The sequence below is a fragment of the Anas platyrhynchos genome, chromosome 18, assembly GCF_047663525.1.
Source record: "Anas platyrhynchos isolate ZD024472 breed Pekin duck chromosome 18, IASCAAS_PekinDuck_T2T, whole genome shotgun sequence".
NCBI classification, from domain to species: Eukaryota; Metazoa; Chordata; class Aves; order Anseriformes; family Anatidae; genus Anas; species Anas platyrhynchos.
The window spans coordinates 8,189,780-8,202,631 of NC_092604.1; the positions used below are offsets into that span (position 1 = coordinate 8,189,780).

The following is a 12,852-nucleotide window of genomic DNA, read 5'->3' on the forward strand; positions in this document are numbered from 1 at the left end:
GGGAAAGAGGAGGAGCAGGTGAAGGGACCTGGGGAGGGTCTCACCAAGGTTTTCACACAGCCATTGAACCCAGCAGCAAAGGGCTTGCTGCCTCCTGCCCTGAAATGAGCTCAAGCCTGCACAGGAAGGTTGCACTCTGGGGTGACAGCTCCCGCTTCCCAAACCAGCAGTCCCCTGCTCCCACACACGGCAGGACTGCACAAGCAAGAGGTAGGACACTCGAGCATAGCCCATACTCGCATTTAATTGTGAGGACAGGACAGACTGGGGCAGGCAGGTACGTTGGTGTGGAAACACAGCTAGAAGAGCAGACACACCCTGCCCTTGCAAGAGGCAGATGTCATTTTGAGGAGTAATCCTGCTGAAAGCATAAAAACAAACCGTAAAAAAAAAATAATAAAAGAATTAACCCCAACCCCGAGTTTTCTCAGGAATGGACATTTCTGCATGGTCTCCGAGTACTGGAATCAGACATTGCTGCTGAGGCTGCATCACATCAGACACAACACAGGGAATTCACATAGCACAAGTCAGGTGTTTAACATGGACATTTCAGTTCAGAGGCCTGTCTCCTGCAGTGGAAATGGGGAGAGCTCTTGGAGGAAGGGATGCAGAGCACACGAAGTCAGGCTGTCACAGAGACAACCTTCTGGAGAACTTTCTCCTCTCTAGGCAAGTTGCCTCCTGTGTTCGCAGCAGAGGCATCACAGCAGGAAAGCCCCTCGAGTTGTTCTGCGATCCCAAAGTGCTGAGTATGTCAAAGCAAAGGCAAACCAGACCCTTCATTCCCACTTGTCCACCTGCTTTCTGCAAGGAAGAAGGTGCACGAAACAAAGCTGCATCCATGAAAGGTGGAAGTAAGAGACCCAGAGAAGTGTCCACAAGATAGCAGGGGTCACTCATGTCCTTCACCATGGAGCAAGGCCACAAGGACATACACGGCTGCGCCCAAAAGCTGGAAGAGGAGAATCAGTCCCGGACGACCGTCTCACCTCCCTGCGAGAGAAAAGGGCTCTCCAAGAGAGGACAGGTCTGGGATGCCCCTCCCTCTACTGCACAAACCCGGGACACATTCAAAAGTACAGACAATAAATTAAGATTGGAAAAAAACAAAGTCAGCATGTATAATATATATCTATATATGTATATAATATAATGTGCGTGTGATTGTGAAAAATAGAAATGTCGTCCCCAGAAGAGAGCAAGGCATGGTGGAAACACATCCCTTTCCCTCTCCTGAGCCCAGCACTACCCTGCTCCCCTGATTCACAGCAAAAACACGACACCAGCGGGCCACGCAGGGTAGGGGATGCGCCTGGCACCCAGCTTCCCTCTGGCAGCTGGGGCCCTGTGCCAAGGAGGAGCTGGCTGCGTGGTGGAGGAGTGGGGAAAGAGCCCAGCACTGGTCCCTTCACGGCCTTCACAAGGAAGGGTTGCTGCAGGCAGGGAAAGGGAGGGAAAGACAGGAAAAGCAAAATGGAATGGCAAGGACACCCCACTCCTCCTCGACTGGCCGGGGCCCTGCCCCTCCCATGGCACAGGACCGCCACCGCTGTACCAAGTAGAAAATAAAGCCATAATGAGTCTATGCTTTGGTATGTAACCATCCCCCTCCCCTCAGTCCCCCCTGCATTCCCCCAACCCCTTATCTGTAAAACTCGTTAAATAAAATCTCTAGCGTGCCTTTATACCTCTCCTTGAACCTTTTTTTCCCCCCCCAGTGCCTGCCCTGCCCTCCCTCCCCCAGCAGGATTTGGGGAGGTGCCTTGCTGGAGCCCCACTGGTTACAGCTTCTGCTGTCCCGACTGGATCCTGCTGAACGCCTCCTGGTCCAGGGGCAGGTAGCGGCCTTGCCTGCAGTCCAGGAAGTACAACTTGTCCTTCACGAGCGAGGGGTCAAAGCCCTGCTTACGCAGCTCCATCTTCTGGAATTTGTAGGTGCCTGTCACGGGGAAAAGAAGAGGGAGCGAGGGGTTGTAGGGTCCCACACTCCTGCCAGGCTGCACTGTGCCTTGCTGCCAAGCCTCACAGCACACTGCAGGGTAGGCAGCTTTGTGCAGGGCAGTCTCAGCAGCTGCCACCCCCCTGAGGCACCCCAGTGCCAGCTGCCACCCCCAGCCTCATCCTCACACTCCCCCAAGCCCCCAAACCAGCAGAGGAGCTGGTGAGGCAAAGGACTCCATGGAGCGGGCGTGCTCCATCCCAGTGCTGACCCAGCACCCCGCAGAGAACACCGTGTCCCCCCGTGTGCTCCCCCAGCTGCGTGCCCTGTACGAGAGCACACACTGCAGCTCACTTGTCTTGGAGACTTCGTGCAAGATCCGGAGGAAGACGGGCCGCGCGTACAGCGGCAGGGCCTTCTTCAGCTCGCTGGCAAAGGTCTCCAAGTCACAGGAGTTGTCTGGGTCGGCGATGGCTGCCATTCCTGCCTTCCCTTCAATACCTAAGAGGCACAAAAGAAGGGTGAGTGCCTGAGTGTACCATCCCTGCGGTGTCACTTCTGTCTGCCCCACATCAGCGAGGGCTCTGGCACAGGCCCTGCTCAGTACCAAGGCTCTGACACGTCCTGCTGTGTCACCACCCTGCAGCTAAGGCTGCCAGCGACACCCTGCGGCCATGGTCACCTCCTCCTGGAGGAGGCACGTGTAGCCTGTCCAGGAAGGACACGGGGTCCCTTCCAAAGCAGCCAGAACCAGGCCAAACCTCAGCCTGAGGGAGGGAACCCTCTGGTTCCTGATAGTCACATCCCCAGTGGCTTCTTCCAAGGAGCCTCAGTCCAGCCTCTTGCAAAAGGAGGCATCAATCTGGACAAGCAGGACACCCTCACATATTTAATTACCACAAGCCTGCGTGCCTCCACTGATCCTCCTCTCCCCTGTAAGTTACCTGGGATCTCCACCCCATAAACAACAACGTCTGTCAGATTAAGGATGCGGCTCAGGGTCCCCTCCACCTCTGTAGTGGAGACGTTCTCCCCCTTCCAGCGGAATGTGTCTCCAGTGCGGTCCCGAAAGTACATGTAGCCATATTTATCCATCACCAGGACATCCCCTACAGGAAAGAGAGGAATTGGGGGGGAAAAAAGAGGTGTCAGAGGGGCTAGGTGTTTCCCCAGAGCATCTCAGGGTAGTGCCACTACGCTGGGACAGTCCCCAGGCCCACCCAAATACTCACAAAACCATAAAATAGTTTGGGTTGGAAGAGATCTTAAAGATCATCCTGTTCCAACCCCCCTGCCATGGGCAGGGACACCTCCCACTAGACCAGGTTGCTCAAAGCCCCCTCCAACACGGCCTTAAACACCTCCAGGAATGGGACCTCCACAGCTTCTTTGAGCAAACTCTCTGTTCTTGGCAGACACAAGGGCCCCGCTCACCTCACCTGTGAGATAGGCAGCGTCCCCTTTTGTAAACACGTCCCTGGCGATTTTCTTGTTGGTGGCTGACTGGTTCAGGTAGCCATCAAAGTGCTGCAAGGGGTTGCTCTTGACAATGCGGCCCACCAGCTGCCCCGGCTCCCCTGCAGAGAGAAGGGGTGAATCAGGGAAGCGACCACCCATGGCCAAGAAAAAACAGGAGGTTTAACACGATTGGTGCAGTTTAACCAAGCAGGGACTCGATCCTAGCTAAATTATCATGAATTACACGATGAAAGATTCACACGGGGCTGAGGAGACACATCCCTGTGGTTGCCCTTACCTGGTTGGCAGCGGATGCAGACACCATCAGGCCCCCGGATCAGCTCCATGGTGTCCTCGTCCACTTTCACCAGGCCGATGGGGTACACCCCCGGCAGGATCCTGCTGTTGAAGCCGCAGGACCCAACCTAGGACACAAGGCACTCAGAGCTACGGGTAGCAGGGATGTCTCTCCTGCCCCAAGCCCGCAGAACACATACACCCAGCACACCAGGGAGCTGGCACCACACAAACACAGCCAAAACCCTGCAGGCAGATGCTGATGCGTGCCAAACCTGAACCAAACAGCCCTGCTGGGTTTCAAACCCTGCCAGGTTTGCACGCTCTGGGGCAGGGGGAAGGTGGCAGGGCCTTACTTACATTGTTGTCGAAGTTTCCCAGGCTGCAGTTGCACTCGGTGGCCCCGTAGAACTCGGCCACCTGGGCGATGCCGAAGCGGGCCATGAACTCCTGCCAGATGGAAGCCCGCAGCCCGTTGCCCAGCGCCATGCGCACCCGGTGCTGCCGCTCCACCTCCTGGTAGGGCTGGTTCAGCAGGTAGCGGCAGATCTCCCCGATGTACTGCACGATCTAGGGGGGCAGACAGAGGGGAAGGACACATCAGGACCCTGCACCAGACCTTGGGGTACGCAGGGGCTTGTCAGGGCAGGTAGGAATGGAACAACATGCATGGAGTTCCCTAAAGAGGTTGTGCTAAATCCAGGAGTCTTGCTGGCTTGTCCCCTGCCCACCCATCCCTATAAAATCTATCCAAAACCTTCTGGCTAATGATGAAGTACCTGAAGGACCTGGAAACGTGGAGTGGTAACTAGAGGGGGGAAGGATGCAGCTCAGGATGGACAGGCAGGACTAGTCCAGGGCTCCCCTCGCAGCAGCCGGGCTCGCCCCAGCTCGACACGGATCCCCAGGCTCCTGTCCCCAGTTCCACCCAGCCCCCTGCCTCGTGGCCTCACCGTGCAGTTGTACTTGACGCAGTCCTCCCAGAAGTGCGAGGCCGAGAACTTCTTGCGGATGACGATGGTCATGCCCTGCAGCAAGCACTGCCCGATCCCCACGATGTTCCCTGTGGAGAGGCAGCCAGGGAAGCCCTCAGTCCCCACACAGCTCCCACCCAGGCAGGGCAAGGCGCACGCCACGTGCTGGCTCACAGCAGGCGGGCGTTCATCTGGCCAAAAAGTGACCCTGGGTGCTGGGGAGGAGGCACGGGGCAGCACGACAGCGACACCGGGGGCAGCGCTTTGTGCCCAGCTATCCTACATCTCGGCCACAGAGGTGGGCACTGCTCCTGCTTCCTCGTGACTTCTCACGTGGGGCAGCGACACAATGCAGCTATTCCAAAGCCAGGCTAAGAGCTGGGAGAGCTGTCCACCCACACACACACACTCGCCCACTCCAAAGGTCAGTGGGATCGATTCCTTGCTCTCAGATAAAGAGAAAAAAGCCTCGGGTCAGACGCTGCCAGCAGCAGCCAGCTCCTCTTTGAGGCAGAGATCGGGGCTGCCCCAGCCCCCAGCCTGACCCCCGGGCGTGGCGGAGGGGAAGGGGAGTCCAGACAAGCAGGGCTCCAGGGGGCACGCGTTACCTGCAGCGTGGTACAGCGGGAGGCAGTTGTACATCACGTCATCAGGCCTCATCCGAAAACCATAGAAAACCAGGCTGGACATGCGGAAGTACCTGGGGTGGGAGAACCAAGGGGCACCTCAGCACCAGGGGCTTGGTGCCAGCGGGGCAGAGCTCGGCTCCCACCCTCCCCACAGCCCCTGCCCGCTGCCTCACCTGCAATTCACCACGATGGCAGCTTTGGGCAACCCCGTGGTGCCGGAGGTGTAGATGTAGAAGAGTTTATCTGGGGAGCAATGAGGACACAGGGTCAGGTACTCGGTACCACTGCAACCAGTCTAGGGGCTGGCTGAAGCAGGAGGAGGGGACGAGTCAAATTGTGCACTCTGCTCATGCCAGCTGAGCCAAAATTTGGTTAAGTGACAGCACCAAGAGCGTGCTGGGTTCATCCCTGGCAGGATCAGGCCTGCTGGACACGCTAAGGGCACAACATGACACTGTTCCACACACAGCTGGGCTTCAGGCACTGCAGTAAGACCCTGCTTGAGTACCCCAGGTCCTGCTGCAGGTGCCTGCCCTCAGCATCCTGAGGGGACATTCTTTCTGGTGTTGTAACCAGCTGAAAACACCAAAAACTCATAAAGACACCACCCTGAACCTGGCTCCCCAGAGCTGACCACGTACCGAGGAAGCCCTTGTCGGGGGGGGTTGGCTGGTGCCGCTGGGCCATCTGCAAGAGGGGGTCCAGGTGCTTTGCACCAGAAAGTGCAGCCTCGGGGCTTCCTTCCCCTGACCAGTAGAGATGGATGGACTTCTCCAGGGAGGCCTGGACTTCCTGCATAGCTGAGAAAGTCAGGGAGAGAAGTGGAGAAAGAGAATCGAGGTGGTGAGTACAGCACCGAGACACCCAGCCCCCGCAGACAGTCTCGGGAAGGCAGTGCCCCAGGTTGCTGAGCGCTACGAGGGTGCTGCTAAGTCCCAAAAGGCCCGAGCACCCTCCCAGGCAGATGTTGTTCTCATGTTTAACAGATGCCGGGGCCGCAGCCCAGGCTCCTTCAGAGACTTGAAGATCCTGTTCTCCACCTCTCCCTAGCCAAAACCTCCTGGGTGCCAAGAGGTCTGTTGACACCGCAGCCTCGGGGGTGTGGGCTGAAACACGAGGAGCTGGAGCCGAGGCGCTGCGGGGATGTGGCTACCAGCCACGGAGAGCAAGGGGAGGCTCATCCCTCGCAGCACGGCAGGCCTGGCCCGGCCCAACCCAGGGCTCCACGCAGGGAAAGGACCCGAGGGGCACCCGGAGCACGAGGCAGGATCCTCACACCCACATGGGCCTGACTGGGAGCCGGGTGGTGCACGGGACCTGCCCATGGCCAAAGGGACAAAGGTGGAAGGGGAGGGACGGACACCAACTCCTTGATAACTCAGCTGCTGGAATTTGGAAGAGACCGTGCTGTATTTCCCACAGGAAATGAACACTAAACCCACAGACCCCTCACCTTCCATCATCTCCACCCCAAAAATGACCGCCTTGGAGCTGGAGATGGTGATGCAGTGCAGCAAGGCCTCCATGCGCAGGTTGGAATTCACCAGGGCCGTCTCCACCCCGATCTTGGCCAAGCCGAGCCACAGCCCCACGTACTGATTGCGGGACTCCATGAACAGAGCCACCACATCACCCGAGCGGAAACCTTGGCCGTAGAAGAAATTGGCCACTTGGTTGGAGTACTCATCCAGCTGCCGGAAAGTCCAGCTCTCGCCGGTGCCTTGGAAGATCAGCGCCGTCTTCTCCGGGTACTTGCTGGCGGTTTGCTGGAAGATCTTGGCGATCGTGTTCTTCTCCTTCACATGCCTCCACACCTGCCACTTCACCCGCAGCAGGACCAGCCCCGTGCTGCCAAAAAGAAGGGGAGCAGGAGGGAAGCTGCTTAGTGAGCCCTGCAGAAAGATTTCCTACAAAGCTGGCAGAGCACAGAGGCCTTGCTTGGAGCTGCAGCAGCCCAGCGCTGCTCAAGGCCTTGCTCTAGGCCAGCAGCAGCTCTGGATGCTTCCCCAAAACAGCGTGGACATAGGCAGAAGCCCTCTGCAAAAGCCAGGAGGCCAAGGACAGAGTTTCTGTGGAAGGCTGCAGACAGGGATGTCCCCCTTAAAGGGACGCCTTGGAGCCTCGGGGGCTCTCCAAGAGGTGCCACCACTCCCCACCAGCCACATTTTTGCCAGGACCTGGCACTGCCTGGTACCAGCCGACCCTGCCCAGGCTCCTAGTGCCGTGCCAGCAGTTTTAGGGACAGAATGAAGTACAAGGACAAGGTCAGCCACTAGATTTCAGAGCTCAGCTGAAATCTATCTTTCCCGGGAAAACTTTGACCGAGAGTTTGGAGCCATCCGGGCGCGGCAGAGGGAAACTAAGGAAGTGCCAGGGAGATCTGCGGGCTGGGTGCCAGCAGAAAGCAAGAGCTGTGCAGGGAGCCGGGGGCTGCACTCACACACCCCAGTGCAAAGCAGCTGGGCTGCCCCAGCCAGGACACTTACGTGACATCCCTTCGTACTGTCTTGATGAATATGAGGAAGAAGTCCCATCCCCCGGATCCCAGGTAGAAGACGAAGAGCGCGGGGATGGCCTGGGCCCAGGACAGCTCCAGGCTGACCCTGAAGAACAGCAGCAGCGCTGCGAAGGCCGCCAGACGCAGCATCGTGGCCTGCAGGGAGAGAGAAACCACAGAGATCGACCCACGCACCCCGGAGACAGCAAAGCCACGGGCAGGGGCTGCATTAGCAGTCCCCAAAGCCCCCCAGCATCACTGCTGCTCCTCGCAGCGAGGATGTAATGCAGCAGGCCAGATCTCCTGCAGGTGTAACATTACCAGAGCCTGGCCACGGGCGCCAGGTAAGCCCCTGGCACAGCACAGCTCTGCTTAGTGCTCGCCAAAAGCCTGGCTGTTCCTAGTTGGGAGCCCCAGCCAGGGACACAGACCCATCCCAGCAGCAGTAGATGCAGGATAACGTCACTGCACGGATTTGGAAGTGTTGTTGTGCAGCAGAGTCCGTATAGATTTTAGAAGGCACCAAGGCAGGGTGAGCTCAGCTCTCACCCCAGCCCAGCTCCAAATCCCTCCCCGCAACCCCACTGTCCCCACAGCATCAATTTCCCAATACGCCTGGCTCCAGGACAGCCTCCATGAGTGCCGGAGAGCTCAGCTTCACCAGCTCCCCAGCACAGCTCGGGCAGGAACAGGAAACTCTGTCCTTTAAGCTCTGCTCGTGTTTGTAAACTCTGCTGTCAGCGGGCAGCTTCCTGGCCTGGCGCTGCTGGAGACGCGGCCGAGCGGCCGGGGGGCCACGAGGCCGGGCATGGGGCAGAAGCAGAAGGGCTGTCCCTGCCTCCAGACACACAGGGACCCCGTCCCCATGCCCCGTGGGCTGTCACTGCTGTTCCTGCCCCCCCAGCAAGCAGCTCCTCTGTCCCCATCCCAAACATCCCCCCCATGCAGCTCCAGGACCCGGCAGCAATCGCAGTTTAGTGAAGGCTCTTTTCAGGTAGTGGCATCAGGCAGAGAAAAGAGACAGTGGCATGACCCCAAAGGCTGTGAGATAAAACGGGTCCTTCCTGGCATGGAGCGTGGGCCACAGAGGAAGGAAACCTTCATGTAATTTCCCTTTCCCTCTTGAAAATGAATGCACTGCTCCAAAGCTGGCAGCTGCGGGTGGCTCTGCCACAGCCTGCGGAGCTGGGAGCCACGCTACAAGCCCAGGGCTGCCCCATGTGGGACAGACAACATGAGATGGAGGAGCCGAGGCCGTGCCACACGGTCACCGTGCCCTGGCACGCCACACTGCCTGCCTGCAGCCCAGCAGGAGCGGGTCGGGACGTAGCAGAGCCCAGGGTGCTGCTCCCAGCCATGGGGACATCCCCCAGCACGCAGAACCCAGCCCAAACCTCCCCGCTCACATCCAAGCTCTCCCAACAAACATCTCCCAGGCTCGAGGCCCCACACCGCAGTCCCTCAGCCCTTCAGCAGGGCAGCACCCACTGTATTTCCCCCCCCAGGAACCTCTCTGCTCAGTTTAACAGGGACATTCCCGGATCACCGCCAACCCCCTGCGCCTCGGCCAAAGACCTGAGCCCTGAGCTCCAGGGGGCAGGGAGAGCCGGGCGGGGGGCACACTGCGTGGGCTGCACGGCATCGCAGCGCCCACGTGAAGGCGAGACAGGCCCAGGCAGGCGCCTCTTATCCGCCCCTCTCATCTCTCCTGCACGCCAAGCACACGGTGCCCTGTATGGACATGGCAGGGTTGGGGTCCTTATGGGTTCAGCTCCTGTCCAGCCGAGCCAACCCATGGAAATTCGGAGCTGTCTGTAGCTCCGCAGGAGGGTGGCGTGATGGAAAACGCCGGGATTTGTCACCCGGGCATGGAAAGCTGAGGAGAGCTGGGGAAAGGGCTCTGGTGCTGTGGGGTGGGGGCAGGCAGCGGGACCCCAGGTGCCGCAGCTTCCCCCAGCCCTGCCAAAACCCCACACGGGGCTGGAGCTCCCCGTGGGCAATGCCCCGGGTGGGTGGCACCTCCTCGACACCTCCGGGGGGGCACAGCTCCGTGAGGACCCCCGCTGACCACCACCCACCTCCTCCACGAGGAACCGGCCTTCACCAACAATTTTGGGTTGAAAAAGGGCCGGTTCAGCCCAGCGGAGGGGCTCGGAGGCCGTGACCGTGGGCAGCAGCAGCTCCTCCCCGGTGCCCTGGCTGGGGGGGCCGGGCTGGGGACCGACCCCCCCAGGACCCAGCCCCAACCCCAGCCAACCGCAGAGGCCCGGAGGCTCCCCGGGACCCCCCCCGGTCCCCCCCGGTGCTCCGGGATGGGGTCACCGGGACCCCCCCCGCCCTCCCCAGCCCCTCGCTGCCGCAGTCCCCGCCCGGCCCCTCACCTCCTCACCGCCCTCCCCGCTCCCCGTTCTCCCCATTTCCCCCCCCCCCCCGGTACCGGCAGCACCTCCCCGGTGCCCAAAACGACCGATTTCTCCCCAAAACGACCCCAAGCCCCCTCCAGCCCCCTCGGGGGTGGGGGGGGGGGGACACCGGTGGGGCGGGGCGAGGCTCCCGTTCCCATACCCGTACCCGGAGCTGCACCGGGGACACCGTAAGAGAATGAGGAGGGGAAGGGGGGGCCCGGCTCTTACCGGGCTGCGGCGCTCTCCGGTGCGGCCCGGCCACCTGCACCGCCACCGGGAGCCGGAGCCGGAGCGGGGCCGGGAGCGGGGCCCGCCCGCCGCTGCGGCACGGCCCGCGGGGCCCGCCGGGACTTGTAGTCCCGCCCGGCACCGCCCTCCCTGCGGCCCCCGCCGCCGTTACCAAGCGGGAGCTGCCCCGGGAACCGGGATCGGGAACGGGAACGGGAACGGCACCGGGGGCTGCAGGGGGGGAGGTGGGGGAGAACCGGAGGGAGGAGGGGGAGCGAAGGGAAAAGGCGGCGAGGGCGGCGGGGCAGTCCGACGGCTCTGTGGCGCAATGGATAGCGCATTGGACTTCTAGCGCGGCGTGACGGGAGTCATTCAAAGGTTGTGGGTTCGAGTCCCACCAGAGTCGTATTTTGCCCCCCCTGGAAAAGGAGGCTCCGGGTGCACGGTGACACCGCGGGGACCCCCCCCCTCTGGTGCAGCGGGGAGGGGAACGCGGCCGTGGCTGAGGAAATGGGGGGGGGGCTCTCATTTTTAATGTCTGGGTTACAGCGGGGGGAGGAAGCAGGCAGAAAGCGTGGGGCAGCCCTCACAGCCTCCTCCCAGCCCCACACCTCAGGGCTCCGGCCCTGCTGAAGCCCCCTTTGGGTTTGGGGGACACAGCGGGGGGTGCACGGTGGGGCTCAGCCCCCTTTTTGCCCCCCAACCTCCTCCTCTCTCCCGGGGGAGCCGCCTGCGCCAGCGGTGCTGCTGTCAGCGCCAGCAGCCGGACAGATGTGGGCCGGATGCCGGAGGACGAGGCTATTGTAGGCCCGGAGGTGGATCCCCGTGTTTGTGCCGTGGTTTTATCTCCCGTTCAGGATGAAAATCTTCCTCTCCGTGTCCAGACGTAACAACAAACCACCCTGACGCTTCAGAGCACGCAGCAAACCGGCAGCAGGCACTACTGCGGGGTTCCTGGCGTGTTTCTGATTCCATCATCACCCCTTAAAAAAAAATAAATAACCAACAACCCACACAACAAAACCTGACAAAACCCTCCAGCACGGTGATGTGGCAAAACCAGGAGGCTGCCAGGCGAAGCCGCCTGACTGCCTCGAAACCAGGCAGGCCGCAGCACCACAGGCCGGCCTACGGGGCCAGGCTGAGTTTGGGGCCGTGGGGCGTCGAGCTGAGGGCACCGCGTGTCCCTTGGCACCAGCCGTGCCACTGCTGTTGGGAACTGTGTGGGAATGAGCCAGGGAAGGAGATTTTGGGGGCACGGCCCTTCCCTTGGCTTAATAAACATGCACCAGTTGGGGGGCAGCACGCGGTTCAGCAGCAGTGTCACCTCAGTGCCAGGTGTTGGTATTTGGGGTACAGCATCCCCAAACAGCCAAGCAGCCCCCCGCTGGTGGTGATAGCCGAGCTGCCACTTGTCTGCAGCAAACACAACCTGAAAACCACACGTTTTTGTATGGTTTGTGCCTGGCCTGCCAAAACCCTCCCCACTTACTCCCCACTGCCTCTATTTGTACAGATAGGAAAAGCAATGGTAAAGGCCAGCAGGAGCCACGGTGGCACTTAAGTGATGTGGCTGAACAGATGCAGTTTAAAATTATATTACGTGCTATTTGTGCAGCCCTGGCACCGGCCCAGCAGGCGACCCGCAGCCCGGTGCTGTGTGAGCATGGCAGGCAGGCCTCTGGCGTCCGACCTGCAGCCAAACGCCCCTCGGGAGCATCAGCTCCTGCGCTTCTTGGTCACTGCTCTCAGGTTTCTGGATGAGGTGAATCTCCCCTGCCCTTCAGTTTAACTGCCTCAAAGCCCCAACATGTTTCTGATACGGAAAAGCACGTTTCTGGGTATGGTTATAAGGCTAATTCCTCCTATCACCTTGACCAGTATGATATGACAGCCCCCACTCACTCTGTATGTTTATAAAATATCTTTTATTATCTGCTTAAAATAGGAAATTAAAATCTGGGAGGATATTTCATAAATTACAAGAAACCATCTCAGAACTGGGACTTAGCGTTTTTGTTAGGGACAGGAACTCCCTGCCCCGCAGGACAGCAGCGTGGGTACACCCGGGGGCAGCGGCACCCACGTCCCCTTTGCCCCAGTGCTGGGGGTGACTCAGGGCCATGTCCTGCTGTGGGATCCCAGCCCTCTGCCCTGCTGCTCACAGCGGCTGCAGCCCATGTGCTGGTGTTAGCATGGACTTCAGAGGGGCCTTGTCAGAGCCAGGGTTGAAAATGGGGAGTCACAATGGAAATCAAACCTATTCCACATGTGCAAATCCCAGCTGCAATGGGGCTGCTCCAGGAGCGGGATGGGGGATTCGCAGAGCTGTGTGGCAGCCCCAGCCCACAGCCCGCTTCGTGCTCCTGTCCCCCTGGGGATGCATGCCCGGCCGCTTGCCTTTGGCACCACCACAGACAAA

The 12,852-nt window shown here is 60.0% G+C and overlaps 1 protein-coding gene and 1 non-coding gene across 2 annotated transcripts; one reads left to right on the forward strand and one right to left on the reverse strand.

Annotated features, from left to right (window-relative positions):
- Positions 1-224: 224 nt before the first annotated feature.
- On the reverse strand, positions 225-10,564 carry SLC27A4 (solute carrier family 27 member 4). The gene is made up of 13 exons (XM_027470622.3): positions 10,431-10,564; positions 7,787-7,953; positions 6,754-7,148; positions 5,942-6,100; positions 5,474-5,543; positions 5,280-5,371; positions 4,651-4,760; positions 4,058-4,267; positions 3,699-3,825; positions 3,382-3,519; positions 2,887-3,051; positions 2,297-2,443; positions 225-1,942 (listed from the first exon to the last, which is right to left on the reverse strand). The coding sequence occupies exons 2-13, from the start codon at positions 7,945-7,947 to the stop codon at positions 1,785-1,787; spliced, it is 1,932 nt and encodes a 643-aa protein (XP_027326423.3). The 5' UTR covers positions 7,948-7,953; positions 10,431-10,564; the 3' UTR covers positions 225-1,784.
- Positions 10,565-10,744: 180 nt separating this feature from the next.
- TRNAR-UCU (transfer RNA arginine (anticodon UCU)) lies at positions 10,745-10,836 on the forward strand. Its single transcript is given in 2 exon segments — positions 10,745-10,781; positions 10,801-10,836. It is a non-coding gene; the product is annotated as a tRNA-Arg (tRNA).
- The last annotated feature ends 2,016 nt before the right edge of the window (positions 10,837-12,852 follow it).

Coding starts and splice junctions, on each gene's coding strand:
- SLC27A4 (XM_027470622.3), bottom strand. CDS start 7,947: ATGCTGCGTCTGGCGGCCTTCGCAGCGCTGCTGCTGTTCTTCAGGGTC. Junction 5,372..5,473: donor GCCATCGTGGTGAATTGCAG/GTGAGGCAGCGG, acceptor CTCCCACCCCAG/GTACTTCCGCATGTCCAGCC. Junction 3,520..3,698: donor CTGCATCCGCTGCCAACCAG/GTAAGGGCAACC, acceptor TTCTCTCTGCAG/GGGAGCCGGGGCAGCTGGTG.